Below are 19744 nucleotides of genomic sequence, written 5' to 3' on the forward strand. Positions count from 1 at the left end.
ATAGCTGATCATCCTTACAATATTACTGTTAATATGTAGGATGTTCTGCTGGTTCTACACATTTCACTTTATCAGTTCATATAAGTCTTCCCAGTTTTCTGAAACCACCTAGCTCATCATTTCTTTTAGTACAATCATATGCCACAACTTGTTCAACCATTCCCCAACCTTTCCCTGGATTTCCAATTCTTTGCCACCACAAAGAGTCACCATAAACATTTTTGTACATGTAGGTCCTGTTCCCTTTTCTTTGATCTCTTTGGGATACAGACCCAGTAGTGGTATTGCTGAGTCAAATGGTATGCCTAGTTTTATAGCCCCTTGAACATAGTTCCAAATGTTCTTCAGAATGGTTGGACTAGTTCACAAGTCCACCAACAGTGCATTAGTGCCCTAATTTTTCCACATCCGTCCACATGTTGGCTCTTTATGACCAATTCTTTTCTCTACATCACAGAATTATAGAATTTCAAAGCTGGAAGGGACTCTGTGTATATGTAGTATACCTGAAAGTATTCTCTGCATCAGTTTATACAAGTTTTCCTATGTTTCTCTGAATTCATAGTTTCAGTTTTTACAGAATAATAATATTCCATTGCATTCATACACCATATAGCAATTTATACAACCATTCTTTGTTGTTAGTTTTTGCTACCACATAAAGTGTTATTAAGTAACCTCATTTTCAATGAACCCAAAGAATTCACCATTTGACAGTATTTGCTGAGAAAACAGGAAAGCAATCTGGCAGAAATTAGATTTAGACGAATTCCTCTTATCACAAACCATAATAAGCTCCAAATGGATATATGTCCTAGATATAAAAGGCCATATCATGAATGAATTAGGAGAGCATGAAACAAATTATTTCTCAGACCTGTGGACAAGAGAAGAGATCATGATCATACAAGAACCAGAGATCACAGAAGATAAAATGGGAAATTGTTATTACATAAAATTAAAAAGTTTTTGCACAAAGCCAAAACAGCTAAAATTAGAAGGGAAACAATTAAATGAGGAAAAAAATACCTTTGTAGCAAATTTCTTATAGAAAGGTCTCATTTCCAAGCTATATAAGGAATTGATTTAAATTTATATGGATAGGAACCATTTCTCAATTGATAAATAGTCAAAGGATATGAACAATTTTCTAAGAAAGAAATCCAAGCTATCAAAAACCATACAAGGGAAAAAAGTCCCATTCACTTATAATTAGAGAAATGCAAAGTAAAGCCACTCTATGGCTCTACTTCACACCCATTGGATTTTCAAATGTTGAGGGGGGAAATAGGTACATTAATACAATGTCCTTAAGGCTGTGACTTGGTAGAGCCTTTCTGGAATCCCATGTGGAGCATTTGCTACAGACATCAAACTCTTCCAAGGGCTACTAAGCTTGTTGTTGTCATTTGTTTTCCAAGAAGACCAAAATGACATCAGTATACTAGAGTCAAGTTTCAGTGTGTCTGACTGTGGCTAATCAAACCAATATGAGTTTGGAATGTTCTACCACAAGTCAGGCACAAACAGTCCATGTGAACCTTTGGGGTGGATTCTCTAAGTTAGTGTATCTTGCGTTTCTCTTGAGCTATTTCAATTCTGCTTTGCTCATAGAGCACAGCCCCTTCTCTACTGTGGGCACGGCGTGCTGAGTGGTCCTGTACCAGTGTCTCCCATGTCACACAATCAAGTCCAAAGTTCTTAAGAGATACTTTTAGAGTGTCCTTGTATGGCTTCTTCTGACCACCATGTGAACACTTGCCCTGTGTGAGTTCTCCATAAAATAGTCTTTTTGGCAAGCGTACATTTTGCATTCAAACAACATGGCCAGCCCCTCGAAGTTGAGCTCTCTGAAGCAGAGTTTGAATGCTTGACAGTTTAGTTCAAGAAATACCTCAGTGTCTGGTATCTTATCCTGCCAAGTAATCTTCAGAATTTTCCTAAGACAATTCAAATGGAAGTGATTCAGTTTCCTGGCATGGCGCTGGTATACTGTCCAGGTTTCACAGGCATACAACAATGAGGTCAGCACAACAGCTCTGTAGACCTTCAGTTTGGTAGTCAGTCTAATACCTCTTCTCTCCCACACTTTCCTTGGGAGCCTCCCAAACACTGAGCTAGCTCTGCAACATCATTATCAATGTGTACATCCCTGGGCAGTACACTGCCAAGGTAAGTAAACTGATCCACAGTGCTCAAAACCTCTCCATTTGCTGTAACTGATGGTTCCACATATGGCTGGTGTGGTGGTGGCTGATGGAGCACCTTTGTTTTCTTGGTGTTATTTATTAGGCCAAAATTAGCCCAAGCAGCAGAGAATCAACCCATACTTTGTTGCATCTCAGCTTCAGAGGCTACATTGAGAGCACAATCATCTGCAAGCAGAAGACCATGCACCAACACTCCCTCCACTGCTCTTGGTTTGCATTTTTTTCAAATTGAAGAATTTACCATCAGTGCAGTAGCTGACCTTGATGCCATGTTCATCCTCATTGAAAGCATTTGACAACATGCCTGAAAACATCATGCTAAAAAAAAAAGCTACAAAATAAAGAAAAGACATATTTTCTCTTCAGTTATAGCCCAAAAAGCTTGAAGAAGGTGTTGAACATGGATTAATAAAGAATGAACTTGTATTCCAGATCTACTTTCAAATTCTGCCTCAGATACTTACCAGCTTTTTGACACTGAACAAGTCACTTAGTCTCTCGATGCCTCAGTTTCCACAAATGTAAAAAAAGGGGGGAGGGATTGGTCTCAATGACTGCTAAAGTTCCTTCCATCTTTAAATCCATATCCTTTGATCCTGCTTTGTTGAGGCCCTCAATTGTACCACAAGAACTCCAAATGATTTCTAAATTCCTTCATCTAAAATCATAGATTTAGAGCTGGGAGGGACTTTAGAAGCCATTTTACGGTGGGAACCAGAGGTTGAAAGGTTAAGGGCCTTCCTTACCTAGGGTTATACAGATTTAGTAAGAGTCTGAAATAGAATTTGAACTCAGGTCTTCCTGACTTCAAGTACAGCACTTCTAAAAAAGGCAAATTTACATATTTTTTAAAAGCACCATACAGTGGGAATTATTTAAATAGGCAACCCACAATTCCACTAAGTAGTCATTTTGTTACTGGTCTTCAAAAACAGAAAATTTGTCAGAAAATTTCAGTATTTATCCCAAAGTTTCAATGGGCAACTATTAAAGTTATGTCACATGCCCACTATTTAGTATCACTGGTTCCTGAGGCATGCTATAAATGAAATAGTCGATTCTAGTAGGATGAAAAGCGTTCTGGGATAGCTGAATCAGAAGATCTGGGTTTTAGCCCTGGCTTTGCCACTAACTAGTAACATAAGTCGTTTCTTCTCTTTGGGGACCTAACATGATATTTTTGTTATTGTTACAGATACTTCTGCACATAATATAAATGCATCCAATATGTATCCAATACCAGAAACCTTAGAATATGGAAACAAAACTTATAAAATAATTAGTGCTAATATGACCTGGCATGCTGCTTTAAAAGCCTGTATGGAGAGTGGAGCAGAATTGGTCAGTATCACAGACCAGTTTCATCAGTCTTTCCTCACTGTCATTGTCAACAGACTAGGACATGCCCACTGGATTGGACTCTTTACGGCAGACGTAGGTGCAAATTCTTTTTAGTTATATTTTTGCCTAAAGAAGAGTTGAATGGGGTGGCAAAATGGTCATGAGAAAAGAGCTGGACTTAGGAGACCAACTCTGACACTGACTCTTAGTATGACCATAAACAAGTCACTCTACCTCACTGAGACTCAGAGAAATGGGTTTTGTGCTATCTGACTCACAGAGTTGTAAGGAAAGTGCTAATAAGACTAAAGTGCTATATAAAAGTGCATTATTTTTAGTTCACCTTCTTAAAGCATGTGGCCTTTACCTTACGTTAGTGAATTAGCCCACCTATTTACTAAGTTTTAAAATATCCCATCATGGTCACTTTGGGTATCTAGAGGCCTAATTTGATTATTCTCTTTAGCACTTATTAAGTACTTAGAATAATGCCTAGCACATAGTAGGAACTTAAATGTTTATTGAGTGACTGACTAGCACCATAATTTCTTTTTTTTAAAAAGTTAATTTTTTGATTTATTTTTAGTTTTCAACATTCACTTTTATAAGATTTTGAGTTCTAAATTTGTCCCCTTCCTTCCCCTCTCCCTCCCCAAGATGGTATGCAATCTGAATAGGCTATACATATACAATCATATTAAACATATTTCCACATTAGTCATGTTGTAGCACTATAATTTTAATAATCTTTGAGATTTAACTTGTAGGTACTGTTCCTTTCACCTTGGTACTACGATTTGGAGACAGTTTTGATTGTTTATTGGAAAATTGTGGATATCCCAGGATCCAGGAGGGAATGTCTTCTTATTCTCAGTTTTCATCCTATCATCCCTTAGTAGAAGAGTTGAAGTAGAAATATGGATATCAAGTGTAGAAGTCAGCTGTGTGATATTCAGTTTGGAAGAGATCTTTATTTAGAGAGTCATTGTCATCCAAAGCAGGAACCTGCAATATTTCAGCCAGGAACCTTTAATTCAGGAGTACTTAAACCTGGGTTCTGAGAACTTTTTTTTTAAGCATTTTGATAACTATAGTTTAATATAATTAGCTTGTTTTAATCCTATATATTTTTGTTATGCATTTCACCAGACAGCCAAGGGGGTTCAGGACTTGCAAAAAAAATATTAAAATTGCCTACTCTAAATAAATTCCCTTCTGTAGAATGGTCTTAATTTCGAGTGGTCAGATGGTACCAAACCATACTTCACTTACTGGGAAGATGAAGACTCATCATCTCTGGGTGCATGTACATTTGTGGCCATTAATGGACGTTGGAGGCGTACAGACTGTGAAACACCTCTACAAGGAGCAATCTGTCATGTGCCAAAAGGTAGGATTATGACTGGTCAAACTCATATGGCGGAAAGTTTGCCATTTATTTTATTCGACTTAAATTTATTCACTAATATTTAAAAGATAGTCTTATACAGATCAGGTTTCATAAAGGGGGCAGTATGACATCTCCCAGGTGCAGCATATTTTGGCTTTGTCGTTCTTTGACAGAACATTAAACCAAGAATTAGTATATGTGTGTTATTATAGACCAGATTCTATCTCTAGTAAGCTGTGCAGCCTTGGGCAAGTTATCTCGCTGGACCTCAGCCTTCACATCTGGAAAATGAAGAAGTTGGTCTAGATCGGGGTGGGGAACCTGCAGCCTTAAGGTCACATGGGGCCTTCTAGGTCCTTGGATGCAGCCTTTTGACTGAGTCCAAGTTTTACAGCATAAATTCAACAATCACTTCCACATGCTTTTGAGTTTTAAATTTTCTCCTCCTCCCTCCCCACCTTCCTCCCTAATATGGCATGCAATCTGATATAGGCTCTACATATATATTCCTATTAAACATATTTTCACATTAGTCATGTTGTAAAGAAGAATTAGAACCAATAGGAGGAACCACAAGAAAGAAGAAACAAAACAGAAGGAAAAAAAGAGCAAATAGTATGCTTAGATCTGCATTCAGACTCCAAGTTCTTTCTCTGGATGTGGATAGCATTTTCCATCATGAGACTTTTGGAGATATCTTAGAGCATTGCATTGCTGAGAAGACCTAAGTCTATCAAAGTTAGTCATTGCACAACATGTCTGTTACTGTGTACAACATTCTCCTGGTTCTGCTCACTTTACTCAGCATCAGTCCATACAAGTCTTTCCAGATTTTTTCGGAAGTCCACTTGCTCATCATTTCTTATAGCACAATAGTATTCCATTACATTCGTATACCACAACTTGTTCAGCCATTCACCAGTTGATGGGTATCCCTTCAGTTTCTAATTCTTTGCCACTACAGAAAGAGCTGCTGTATTTTTGTACATGTGGGTCCTTTTTCCATAAATCCTTTTATTAAGGGATTTGCTCTGTGAAGTTTCGATTTAGTCAAAGAACCACACTTGAGGACCTGGAGGGCAACATGTGGCCTTGAGGCTGCAGGTTACCCACCCCTGGTCTAGATGGTCTATAAGATGTCTTCTGGGTCTGGTGTTCTATGACTCTGAGATCGACATCTATTAAGCATATGAAATGTGGGCTGGGAGTTGCAGTTAACAAATGTAAAGTAATCCTCCCAAGGTCCCATTACTCCAATATTCTAATAGTCCTGACTTGGGACTAGTAGTTGTGAGTGCTCAATTAATCTCAAGTAAAGCCTGCTGAAGTAAATATAAAGATCTGATCTTGTTAGGATTATCCCTGTTGTTACCCTTAATATTTTTAACTGATAATTTTATTTAAATGCTCTATAAAGAGTTCTTAGTCTGAGAAAAAGGCATCAGAGAAAAAAATCTGGGGAAACAAGAATAAAATATATGCACAATTTATCTCTTTGTTAAGAGATAATGAAGGCAACAGCTATTTAATAAGCAAATCATTAGGCTGAGAGCAGAAGGGTAAAGGCAAATACAACCTACAATTTGAGATCATTAATGAACCTTAGCCAACTGATGGGCATTTCCTGTGAGAGATGAACAAGGACTTTATGAAGTCCTTACAGACTTTTATAAAATGTGATAGCTTGGGTTATAGATATGATAGAAATGATCTGTCATTTTAAAAATATAATTTATAAAAACTGAGAACAACTACATTACAAACTTTGGCATAACATTGTGCTTTTTCAGATCATATGCTAAATGTAAAATGGCTGCTCTAGACAAAGACTCCAAACCCTTTCCTCAGATTAGCAGAATTTAGCTCACTATAGCTCATTACACTGTGTCGTCCTTTAAGATAGGAATCATGCTTATTTTCTTGCTAGTCCCCATAACCTTTAGCACATAACACAATGAATATATTAACTGCTCAGAATCATCACTCATTACCATACCATTTACAGATTGTTTCTATCAGACCTGCTGCATAAATTATAAAGAAGTAAGGAAGTAAGGAAACCTGTGTTCTCATCCAAGCTCTGACAGTAACCCAATTTGATGGCATGTGAGGCACGCCCTTTGACCTCTTTGAGGCTGTTTTCCACATCTATAAATTAAAGGATTTGGGCTAAATGATCTCTAAAATCCCTTCTAACTCCATAGGTGTATGTTCTAACCTAAGTTTTTAACATTTAAAAATGAAAAAGCTTAAAATTGAAATATAAATTTTATAAATATATATATGTATGCATGTATGTATGTATGTAGGCATACATGCATATGCACATGATATAAATATATAGGTGGAGACAACATGGTGCAGTGTAGAGAAAGCTAGCTTCCTAACCAAGAAGACTTCATTTCAAGTCCTCCCACTGACCTGGGGCAAGTCATTTAATCTCTCATTGCTCTGGACAACATTCTGAGGTCATTGCAGAAAAGGTGCCAGCCTGCATTGGTTGAGGGAATTTCCTCATCCAGGGAGTTTCTTAAAAATTACAGGTGCAATCCATATCCTGATATTTCCTTATATTTGTTATTTCTCCTTAAAGATAGGAGACATATCTACTATTTCTATTTCCTTTATGACTAACTAGAACTGTATTCTATATATGCAGTGAATTCCCAGTAAATATTGCCTGACTTACTAGACATCCATTATTCTAGTGATGAAGGAAATAGAGTTGATGGGATCTCTGTCTGTCCTATATATATGGCCAAGATTTGGGCTCATGCCTTGAATGAGAGCCAAGTAATTGTACTTATCCAAAAAGTATTTAGTATGCCTTCTTCACTATAAATTAAATAAAAGAAATTTGTACAACTACAATCTACCTCCATCAGGAAAACTTTCCCCTTTCTTATTTTTTAGGAAGGTTTTGGAAGAATCAACTTCTTAGGACACCAGAATACCATGTACTTATATTCTGTCCTGAACTATCCTAGTGTCTCAAAATGCTACACATTATGTGACTTCAAATAAATGACAGAACTGGATATAAATATAGATAGATAGATTTCTTGAATGGACTAATTTTTAAATAGATGCACTTCTCTAGGCATCAGTTTCCCATTTTTAAAAGTGAGATTTCTAAGATCCTTTTCAGCTCTAAGTTTGTGATCCTATAGTCCCAGGACAAAGTTCATGCTCTCTCTTCTCCTTCTTCCCCATCCATTCAAACTCCAACAAGTTGGTAAACTAATTCACAGTAAATTGTCAGTAGCTGACAACAACTTTAGATATCTCTTTGCTTCCAATGATATTTGCATTTTAAATGGTGGGAGATACTGCTTTATGTAAAAGTAATGAATTCCTAACGTCTCAGAAAGTGAGACCAATGGAAAGAAGAGAGAGTATTTCTCATTCTCTGCAGTACCTTCCAAATCACATCACTTAGCAAATAGTATTCGGGGCTTATGATTATCCCTGTGCCTGCTAATTTTTGATAAAGTATTTTTGATGAAGTCTCACATGAAAGAAAATCAGATATTAGCAAGCATCTAGTAAACTAGATTTGCAGAGGCTTCACTGACATAAAACAAAACCCTCTATGGTGGCATATATAACAAATTCCTAAAAATGTACACATCATAATTTCGTCTTATCCAGAGGTTGTCAAATTACAGCCCATGGGCCAAATGTAATCTGCTGCCTGTTTTTATATGGCCCTGTGAGCTAAGAATGATTTTTACATTCTATTTAGAATGTAAAACTTTATTTAAAGTTTTTAATATATGTAAAAATATAAGAATCATTCAGCTCACTGGTATACAAAAATAGGTGGAGGGCCTGATTTGACTCTTGGGCCATATCAAAGATATTTGATTACATTGTTCCCAATACAAGCTTATGGGCAGCAAGGTAGAATTTTGGGACACTATTTTTCTACACTGTTGGTAGCACCTTTGATATTCTAAGCAACATCAGTAAAGTGCCAATGACCCTAATGCTAATAACCAACACGATATACCAACCTAGGAGCTTCTCCTCTCAACAGGACCTTTGAAAAAGAGTTATCTTCTCCCAAATATCAGGTGGATGATGTCTACACGGCTATATATTAATGGGACCATATTCTATTTATGTATAGTTGTTACTTCTGTTAAAAATGCTATATAAACTAGCTATAGTTTTATCATTATCTGAACTGAAAGATATCTTTCATGCATAATTACTATGAAAATTTCATTAGATTTCTTACTTTTGTAACTCCTTTAAAAATCAAGATCATTTACATTTTTTAAATCAATAAATATATTCAATCACTACCCCCAAAATCTTACTTATTTTTTGTTCACAGAAACAGAGCAATCAGAATACCCAAAGTTATGCAGAGAAACATCTATTCCCTGGATGAAATTTAAAAATAATTGCTACAGTTTTTCTACAGTCCTAAACAGCACAAGTTTTGATGCTGCACGGGAATTTTGCAGAAAGGAAGGTAATTATTTAATGATGATAATAAGCTTTCTATGTTTTTCATAGGATCTCAATGAACAATATAATGTCCTTGGTTTGTTTCATTACCGTATCTACAGGCAGCAAAAGCCAATTGAAAAGCTATAGTCCATTAAAGATGTAATTTTAAAATGTAATTCATTTGTCATTTGGGAAATAATTCATGAAAATCATCTTTCAGCATGGAAATTTTTAATCTAAAATGACTTGCAGTTTTAGAGGTCAAACTTTCCCTTTTATGTATTCAAATTATAATCTTTAAGGTTACCTAAAATCAATTTTCAAAGCTTTTGAAAGATATAATATTACATTTTATACCTTTATATACATGATGTAGTTTGAATTCAGAAATTTTCTTTTCAACTCCAAATTGTTCAACAGTGTGATTTTTTTTCAGGAGCACTAAATCAAGGAGCAGGAGAAAAATAACACTATTCAGTGCCTGGGACAGTCATTTGGCTAGCCTATATTAAGCACCAACGGTGTGCCAGGCACTGTGCTAAACACTGGACATATAGACGATGATATGGATAATCCTTTTGGAAAATGCCTTTTTGTGTAAACATGACTGATTGCTATTTGGATGTTTGTGTTCCTTCTACAGGAGCTAATCTTTTAACAATTAAGGAGGAGGCTGAAAATGCATATCTTCTAAGTGAGCTCTCTGCACTTAGTTCTTCTGTGCCGGTGGTCTGGTTGAATGCTCAATTTGATAATAACCGTAAGTGACTGGAAGAGAAAAGAAAAGAGGTTAAATGGTAATACACCACCATTAGTCTAAGGATAATGGCTGCTAGGAACTAGAAACTCTTTATGTGGGCCACTCTCTTTTCTTGTTAGATAGGCTTTTCTAACTCAACTCCATCACCTCTGACCCTTTGCAATGACCCAGTCAGAATAAGAATGTTTAGACAAGTTCATGGTATAACTTTTGAGCATGAGGATATTTTAAGATTATGTCTGCGTCTTTCACCTACAAGATCCCTTCCAGACTCTGTGACTCTACTTAAAACACTTTTCTGTTATATTACTGGGGTGACCACAAGAGTGCTTCATATATACAATTTTATATTGTTATAATATTCTGTAAAATCAAGGGAGCAATCCACTAAAACCAAATGCAGCTTAATATTTTCCATTCCAAATTCAGCTTGCTAAAGACTAACATAATTTATTTTGCTTAATGTTTATTGAATATTAGTTAATTATCCAGTATTTTCCCCTAGGTAGCACCATCACATGGTTCGATGGTAGTCCCATAGAGCATTCAAACTGGGGCATCAGGGAGCCAGAATCCAGTCTTCTCAAGGCTGATCTTTGTTTTGCATTGAGGACCACAGATGGTGTGTGGCAGCTATTTCCTTGTGGAGAAAAAATAGGATTTGTGTGTAAGATGGAGACAGGTAGGTGTACCTCTAACTATGAAGTCCAAGATTGTTCCTTGTGCTGTTCTTCTAGTGTTTGTCTCCATTTCATCCCGTATATATCATGTTTGTTTACAGTTGTTCCATGTTATCTCCATCATTAGATTGTGAGCTCCTTGAGATTAGGGACCAGTTTTGTCATTATTTGTCTTCTCTTAGGTTCATTCCACCCTTTAGTTCAGCATTCTCTTGAGTCTACAGAGTTTTTAAGTTCAAATGTTTCAGGGCTAATCAATCTACTGGCTGACCTTTTAAATAGCAGCTTAAGATACTGAAGTCTTATTCGCTACCAAACAAGTCAGAAAGCATTTTAACTGATATGAGAAATCCTATCCACCCACTGCCTTCCTCTCCTCCCTGAGAATCCTTACATATTGAAGAGAGGGGCGTGACAGTTGTTTTATTGCAGTGGGCTTAGAGGATTATCTGGTAATCTTCAGGAACCCAATTTTCAAGTTGGGGACTTCAGGTTTAAAAGATAGAGCATAAAAAAATTTTTAAATTAAAATTTTGTCTTTTTTAATAAATAGAAATCTATTTTCTTTTCCTACCATTCCCACTCCATTGGGGGGGAAAAAAGAGAGAAACAAGTTCCTTATAACAAATATACATAAGCAAGTAAAACAAATTCACTCATTGGCCATGTTCAAAAATATGTGTCTTATTCTGCATCCTGAATCCAACACTTCTTTGTAAAGAGGTGGATAGCAAACTTCACTGGTCCACTGGAATCATGAATGGTTATTGTGTTCATCAGAGTCCTTACAGCTTTCAAAGCTGTTTGTCTTTACAATGCTGTTTTTGTTATTTGTATAGATTGTTCTCCTGATCCTGCTCATTTCATATTTCATCAGTTTACAGAAGTGTTCAAAACTATTCATTTTTGTAATATCCCTACCATAGTAAACCTGGTTCTTCTGGTTCTGCTCACTTCATTTTACATCAGTCTCTGTCCTTATTTTGTATAGCACAGCAGTATTCCATCCCACTTATATATCACTATTTGTTCAGCCATTCCCCAATGATGGACACACCCATAGATTCAGTTTTTTTTCCAGAACAAAAAGTGCTGATATCTATCTATCTAGAGACATATCTATATTCTTGTAAATATAGAACTTTTCCTTTTTCTTTGAAAGAAATAAGTCATAGTATTTTCTAGATACCAGTAATGTATGAATATTTTAAATGACTTGATTTTTAAAAATTTAATTAACAAAAATAATCTTATTTTCTTTCCCTCTTACTTCCACCTTTTCCCATGGGGAAAAAAAAGGAAAAATTATGTGTAGTCCAGCAAAACCTGAATTTCTTATGAATAACTTCTGTCTCTCTCTTTCTTATTTCAGATATTAATAATATGAAGCCAGGAAAAGGTAAATATGTAATAACATTAAATATTTTTAGTCTCATGGAAGATAACTAGGTAATGTACACATACAATACATAATAAAAACCAGATAATAAAAATTAGAAATTAGAGTTTGCTAAAAAGCTTCATACCAGTTTTGTAGTATATATTTGTCTTTCAGTGTTCCTAAAAGTATCCTTTTCTCCATTCTCTTTTAGCCCCCAACCACAACCTTATCCCCCTTACAGTAGCAGTGATACTAGTTGTCATCTTGGGCATTTCCACCTTTTCTACTGCCTCTACAAGCAGAATGGTATTTTCTTCAGAAGACTCATCACTTGGGGTAGTGCCCCTTACACATCAACAAATTTGAGAAGGTTACCTGTAGAAGAAAGCATCCTCATTTCAGATCTGGAGAGAAATGATTAATAAGAATATTGGAACCATAGGATCACAGTGCCTATATTTGGCTTTTAAAAGGAATGAATATTAAGAAGCTCTACATTATATTTTATTTTATAACCTTGATGTCACAATAATAAAAATTGTTTAAAAAAAAAACAACTAATCAGCCCCTGACTAAGGACTATTTGAATTACAACCAGCCTGGTTTTATTTTAGGTCTTTTGCCAAAATGTATTTTTTTTCTTTTTTTAAGACAAGGGCATATGGGGGAAGGGTTTAAGATTAAATAATAATTGTCATTCAGAAAGGTTAGAAATAACTAAAAGGATGCCCACTAGGTAGAAATCCGTTGTTTGAGAAGGACTTAAAATCCCCAGTTTTCAAAATTCATAGAAGTTCACTGCCAGACTAACAGAGTAGTGGTATTTGTAATGGAATACATTTATTTCCATCAGAATGTGGTCATTGGATTTGAGATTTCTAAATCAGCTCATGACTACGTGTTCTTTTGTCCACCCCCACCACACCCCAAACTAAACAAATTCATTAGGAGGAAGAAGAAAACATCTCTTAGTTCTTAAAGTTCTTAAATTTACATGGCCAAATCACTGGTGACATTTATTCATTCATTCATTTATTTATTTATTTATTTATGGATAGCTCTAGCTTTTCTAGAAAGTAGAAAAAGGAACTTCAAATGGCATAGCACGAGAGAACAGTGTGGTGCAGTGAAAACAAAGATTCCAAGGAAACTTGGAAGTCAGAAGACCTGAGTCTGAATCCTGGCTTAGCCACTTACTGTCTGTATGGCTATGGACAATTCACTTTAGGTCTCTGGGCCTTATTAGGGAGTTGGACTGAATGAACACTAAGATCCTTTCCAAATCTAAATCTAGGCTTCTATGGCTTAGATCCTAATACTGCTCATCAATCAGACTTTTTTTTTAAAATAAGTCAACCTTTTTAAAGAGGTACAATGTGACCTAAGACTACAAGATTTCATTTCTACTCAGTAAGCTGAATTAAAAATTCCCCTGACTCCAAATCTTTCTACTATACCACAATGAGGCTTCATCTTCAAAATATAAGGATAGGTGACCATTACCTATTTGTGACTTATGAGGATAATTGGCTTAAACTAACCAGATGGTAAATAAAGATAATTTAACAAAATGTCATGTGAAATTAAAGTTCTGTATTTCTAAGTGGTCTTGGTAAAAACTACTAATGAATTAGTCTTCTAGTCAAGGGATATTGAAATAGAACTGTCACATGTAATGACACTACTGATTAAATATGTCATTAGCTAAACATTTTTGTAGTAAGATGAATTCACCAATTTCCCAGTGCTCTGTAATTAGACATAGAGGGCTACATTTCTGAGTGTCTAGGCATATGGACAGTTAATGCAATCCTTCCTGCTCCCACAATTTCTGAAATGAGCAAATTTATGAAATAAACAAGATGCTACAATTCTATACTTTATATAGATGCATACATTTTCACTGTGTGGACATATCCACATTTAAGTCTTACCTGAAATAAGCTTTGTAGTTTCATGAGTTATCAAACACAGTGTGGAAAAACCTATCAAACAAACTTAATGTGGAACTATGAATACATTAGCTACTGAAGTATCTTGTTAGAACTTGATCTTCCTCGGTCTTAACTCTAGAACTCTATGGAGTGATGGATAGAATGTCAGGTTTGCTTCAGGAAGACCTGTGTTTGAATTCAGCCTCTGATGAACCTTGGGCAATCACCCACTTAACTTCACTGGGCATCAGACAACTTTCTAGGACTTAAGGAGTGTGCTATCTGTATTGCTGGACAGAATCTCCATACTTGGAGGTGATTAATAAAAAATAAGACTTTAGAGAATTATGAAAAAGTAAATGATTTAAAGAGTCAGTCCACACATTCTGAAATGTTAAGCTGTTGAACGTTACAGAGGTAGTAGCATTTAGTTTCTATGTCCTATCTCACATAGCTAAAAATGTTAGCTAAAGCAGGTTGGAAACACCTTTTCACTTGAGAAGGTGAATTTGATAAAACACTAATGTACTATTGGTGAAGTTGTATACTGATTTTCTGGGGAGCGATCTGGAATTGTACCCAGAGGGCTATAAAAGCAAGCATACCCTTTGACCAGGCAATACCACTACTAGGTCTATATCCTAAAGAGATAAAAAACAAAAAGGAAAAGGACCCATGTGTACAAAAATATTTATAGCAGCTCTTAGTGGGGGCAAAGAATTGGAAATTGAGGAGATGCCCATCAGTTGGGGAATGGCTAAACAAGATCTTGTGTATGCTTATGATGGAATACTATTGTGCTTTAAGAAATGATGGACAGGATGCTCCCAGAAAAACATGGAAAGATCTACATGGACTAATGCAAAGTGAACCAGGAGAACATTGTACAGAAACAGCAATATTGTATGATGATCTACTATGAATAACTTAGCTATTCTCAGAAATACAATGATCCAAGACAATTTTGTAGAACTTCTAATGAAAGGTGCTGTCCATCTCCAGAGAGAGAATTGGTAGAATCTGAATGCAGATCAGAGATACATTTTCTCTACTTTATTTATTCTTCTTGGGGTTTTTTTTGTCTGTGTTTTCTTTCACAGAATGACTTAACATGGAAATATATTTTGTATGACTACACATATATAATCTATGTCAAATTTCTTTCCTTCTGAATGGGAGCAAGGATGGGAAGGAGGGAATTTGGAACTCAAAATTTGGAAAAAATGTTAAAATTGTTTTTATGTGTAATTAGGAAAAAATAAAATATTAAATAAGAGAAGGTGAATTTGACATTCTCTATCTCAGGGCAGCTGTGTGGATACTGTTTCCTGTTAAACTTTGAAACTTCTGGCATAAGGTGTCACTTAAATAACTAGAGAAGTTTTATCACTCTGCTTTGGATAAACCCATTTCATATCAGTATTATTTATAATGAGTTCATAGTATTCTCCTGGGTGAATTGGAAAATGCAAATAAGAGATATTACTATTGAACCACTGTATGACGTACAAACATTTTCTTAAGCTTTTGCCAAGAATTTGATGTTAAAATATTTGTGACATGGATTGGATGGGCAGCATGTTGCACAGGGGACCATATGTCCCTCTTCTTATTCCTAGGTGCTAAAGCAGAAGGGATATGGCTGTTAGAATTCATATCAGTAATTAAAAAGTGATTCTTTTTATTTGATCAAGTGAGTTTTGTTTCTCTAGAACATGAAGAAACTGAGACACTTAGATGGCCCAGAACAGCCATAATTAATATACTTGATGTCCGTATCTTTAATTAATGATTTGTTAGACCATATAAGATTAACTTAAAATATCAGATTCTTTCAGGCAATAGTATTAAAGTGAAATAGTTTTGTGTGATCTCTCAAGGTTCTTTGAGTTCAACTAAAGTGCACAAACTTAGGGAGAAGGTAAATATTTTAAGACTAGTTTATCCTACGTGTCTTGCACTATAGGTGTCTGCTGAGTCATTGCCATTATTTCTTGTTGCATGAGGATTTTAAGAGAAAAAAACCAGTAAATGTTATGCGTAACTACATCAGTTATATGAATGATATATGGATGGTGTATTCTCTGAATGTGACTATGCATATAATTTGTTCATATACAGCAAAGGTCTAATGAATCCTAATTGGGAGAAAGAATTGAAACTAAAAAAAGCCCTCTTTAAGCCAGTGACCTTCTTTACTAAAAGCTAATTAACACAAGTACTTGCTGCTTGCAGAGCACTTCTGCTGCAATTTAGATCAAATTAAGGGGGGGGAAATCATTTGAGTGGTGTTTTCTTCACACTCTGAAGTGGCTATGATGGACTGCAGTTAACTCATTTAAAGCATCCTCATCCTTTTCTTGTAATTTCACGTAGCAGCAATTTGAACTTATTCTTTGTTTAAAAAAAATAGTAGCCTACCTATGAAATGATGCTATCTTTTATTTGATTTTCTGTGCTGATATTTGGAAATGAAAGCAGAAAGTGTTATTTAAAAGACAGAAAAGACTCTAAGATGCTGGTTTTCTTTTTCCCCTGTTAAGGGAAAAAAATCTCTCTTTTCTCAACTACATAGAGGCATCATGAGGTAATAGAGAAATGCCACATTTGCTTTAGGAAGATCTAGATTCAGCTTCTGCTTCTTGTACTTACTGGCCAGGTGATCCTGGGCAAGTTGGACAACTTCCTAAGATTTATTTATGTAGACTAGTTGCCATCTGTATTGGTGGAGGTGTTGTGAGTTGGGATCCTGGTGTAACTGAGGAGATCTGAATTAACCCCCTACATTCCCACAATAGCAGGTAGGACCACAGCGAGCAAGGAAGTTATAGTGCAGACCTGGGGCAGTTTGGGTTAACTTGGCTCCTAAGTAGATTGATTTGTGGGCCCTTGTCCAGCAAGAAAGGTATAGCAAGAGCTTTTGGGGCATTGATGGAGTATACCTGAAATCCCCCAGGGAGCTTCCTTAAATGGTGCTTTCTATTGCCTTTTCCCCAGCTAATATGTATTTTTTATCTTAAACTGCTTTCAACCACCTTGGGAACTGTTTTTATCTGAATGAAACATTGCATCAGATGTTGGAACCCCTACAAAGAGGGGCAGAAGGGAATTCCCAAACCTGGAGTTCCCCATGCTAATAAAATCAGTTCTTTCCCATGATCACATATTTTTTTGGTGGAATCCTATTTTTTTTAGGAAACAAAAAATAATCTTCTTTATTTAATTTAACTTCCTCCTCATGTCCCCTCCTCCCTGTCTCTGGCCTGGTCCCTGAAACAGAAGCAACATGAAATTGAAGAGAACTACCTAAACACAGACTGTGGGAGGACTCTAGTTTGTTTGCTTTAGTGTTCTCTGAAAATAAAATAAAACAATATTTGCAGGGGCAGGAGTGATTTTCGGGGGGTGGTATATAGATGATATGAGTTTTTTTTTCCTTTTTAATGTAATTCTTGAAAACAACAAGAAATTGACTATGACTGAAATAGTATCAGTTCCATAAGCTCTGTCAGCTCATTCTGTCCTTTTTGGCTCTTTTGGGGGCAGATAGGCTTTAGCTCTAAGTGTTTTCTAACAAATGTATTGAATCAACTGTGGAAATCTATTAAAAGATTGCTTTTTTTTAATTGTTGCTATTCTTTGACTCACTCATACACATTCATTTTATACTATTCCTTACTCTGAGTTTGTTCATCTCTTGCTATTCTCTTCACAGTTACATGTGGGGCAGACTGAGCTTCTTGAGAATTAAGTGAGAGATTTCACAGAACATTATTTTATACATTTGGCTAACTAGTCAATCAGCCATCCTGGACTTTCTGACCCTTTTCTCCATGCCACTTAGGATGGTTATGGGAACGTGCTGTTACCTAGTCAGTAGGCTTTTTCAACACTTGTGGAAAACCTTCCCCTCCTCTCATCCACCTTTTGATAACACTTTATCTTTCTCACCCTATGCAATTTTTGCTCACATCCTCCCACCAGTCCTTCATAGAGGATTTTTCAATGCACTCGAGACCTTCTTCTAAGTCATTTAAAATGTTGTAAGACCCACCCAGTACAGTGCTAGGACTATTCCATCTATTCTTCTAAACTCTAGCTACTTACTTGGTCCACCTCCTTTTCCAGTCATATATGAACATAATGAATACCATCATGTCTTTAAAAATTCAAGGAAGAAATGTGGCACGATAGTGATACTACTCTATTCTCTTCCACCTCAGCTCAACGCATTGCATAACGTACACACAAGCACACTTGAGAGGGAGGGTTCAACTCAATTCCCTTTTTTTCAAATCATCTCATTGCATTTCATTCCATCATTTACTCATTCATTCAACAGGCACTTATTAAATGCCTGCACTATGCAAAGCATTTCCCCAACTGGATTTTGGAAACTGTACAGAGCATTTAATGACCCCAAACTTTTAACTGAACCAAAAACCCATCAAATTCTGTACAGCTATCAGTTATGGAGCACCACAGTTGCCAAGGAATTGAAAATGAGTATGATATCATAAAGGGCAACGAAAAGACTCATGGAATGTGTGAGCAGATGGCAACTTATTGCGAGTGAGGAGTTAGGACGGAGAACCAGAATAGAAGATGTCCTTAAAGAACTGTATGAGCAAAAGAAGAAGATGAGTTGGTCCCATGGCAAGAATAAAGGTTAACTAATGTAAAAACCTCTTGCTTCACCAGTGTCCTTATGATGTTAGAAAAAAGTGGGAAAAGTCTCAGCATATTGGTGGGCTTCCTGTGATGAACTCTAAAGCAGGACATAAATAAGAGCTGGCAGCTTGCATCTGCACCATTGGAGAGATTACTCATGTTAATAAGATTATACGTATGTGTGTGTGTGTGTGTGTGTGTGTGTGTGTGTGTGTGTGTGCATTTGAGTGTTTTGAATATTGAGTCTTCTGGTAATGCTAGCCATCTGGCAAAGAGTCACAATCACCAAAGAGTCAAAATTATGGATGACTTGAAAGACAGTGGAGAGCGCGGTATGATTGGCATAAATAGGTTGCAGCCCAATTCCACAAGAAATTAAACATAAGAACCTTCAAAAAGACATCATCAAAGAATAGCATGACCAATAAAGAATGATTCTAATCAATAGAAAGAGCAAGAAATAACAGAATAATAAGTGTGACATTGATACCTAAGGGGAGGCCCCAGAATTTTGAGTGGGCTACCCTGTGAGAATTCATAACAGGAGAGAGGAAGCTGGACTAAGTATCATTAGGGTATCTAGGATCCTTCCTGAGGAGTCCATGGATCTTCCATAAGGGAATGCGCTGCTCTGGAGTTACCATATCCTCTAAATTATGATGAAATCTGCCTGCCTTAAATGAGTGACTGACTTGCTATATGGATACACCATGCCCAAGTTGTAGAGCTTCTGCAGGAACGGTGAACAGCAGGCCTTCACCTTTGTTCCAGGCAGGCATCTATTATACTATCATGCTCCCCCCAGCTATTTCAGTGATGGCTGCACAGAAGAGGGGCTGCAGTGCAGAAGCTCATCTTGGGGATCTGGAGAGGGTTGGTAGCTCACAACTTTATGATTGACACCTTTACAGGACTA

General features: G+C 36.3%; 1 protein-coding gene across 1 annotated transcript in view; it reads left to right on the top strand.

Moving 5' to 3' along the window:
• The window catches only part of PLA2R1 (phospholipase A2 receptor 1), a 168344-nt gene extending 150685 nt beyond the window's left edge, over nt 1-17659 (top strand). The window contains 8 exon segments of the mRNA XM_021004945.2: nt 3406-3644; nt 4773-4941; nt 9284-9424; nt 10046-10162; nt 10668-10844; nt 12215-12241; nt 12435-12500; nt 12503-17659. Of these exon segments, the coding sequence (XP_020860604.1) occupies nt 3406-3644; nt 4773-4941; nt 9284-9424; nt 10046-10162; nt 10668-10844; nt 12215-12241; nt 12435-12500; nt 12503-12645 (1079 nt within the window). The 3' untranslated portion in view covers nt 12646-17659.
• Nucleotides 17660-19744: the final 2085 nt, after the last annotated feature.

Source organism: Phascolarctos cinereus, unplaced genomic scaffold (genome assembly GCF_003287225.1).
Source record: "Phascolarctos cinereus isolate Bilbo 61053 unplaced genomic scaffold, phaCin_HiC Scaffold_726;HRSCAF=1367, whole genome shotgun sequence".
Lineage (NCBI taxonomy): Eukaryota > Metazoa > Chordata > Mammalia > Diprotodontia > Phascolarctidae > Phascolarctos > Phascolarctos cinereus.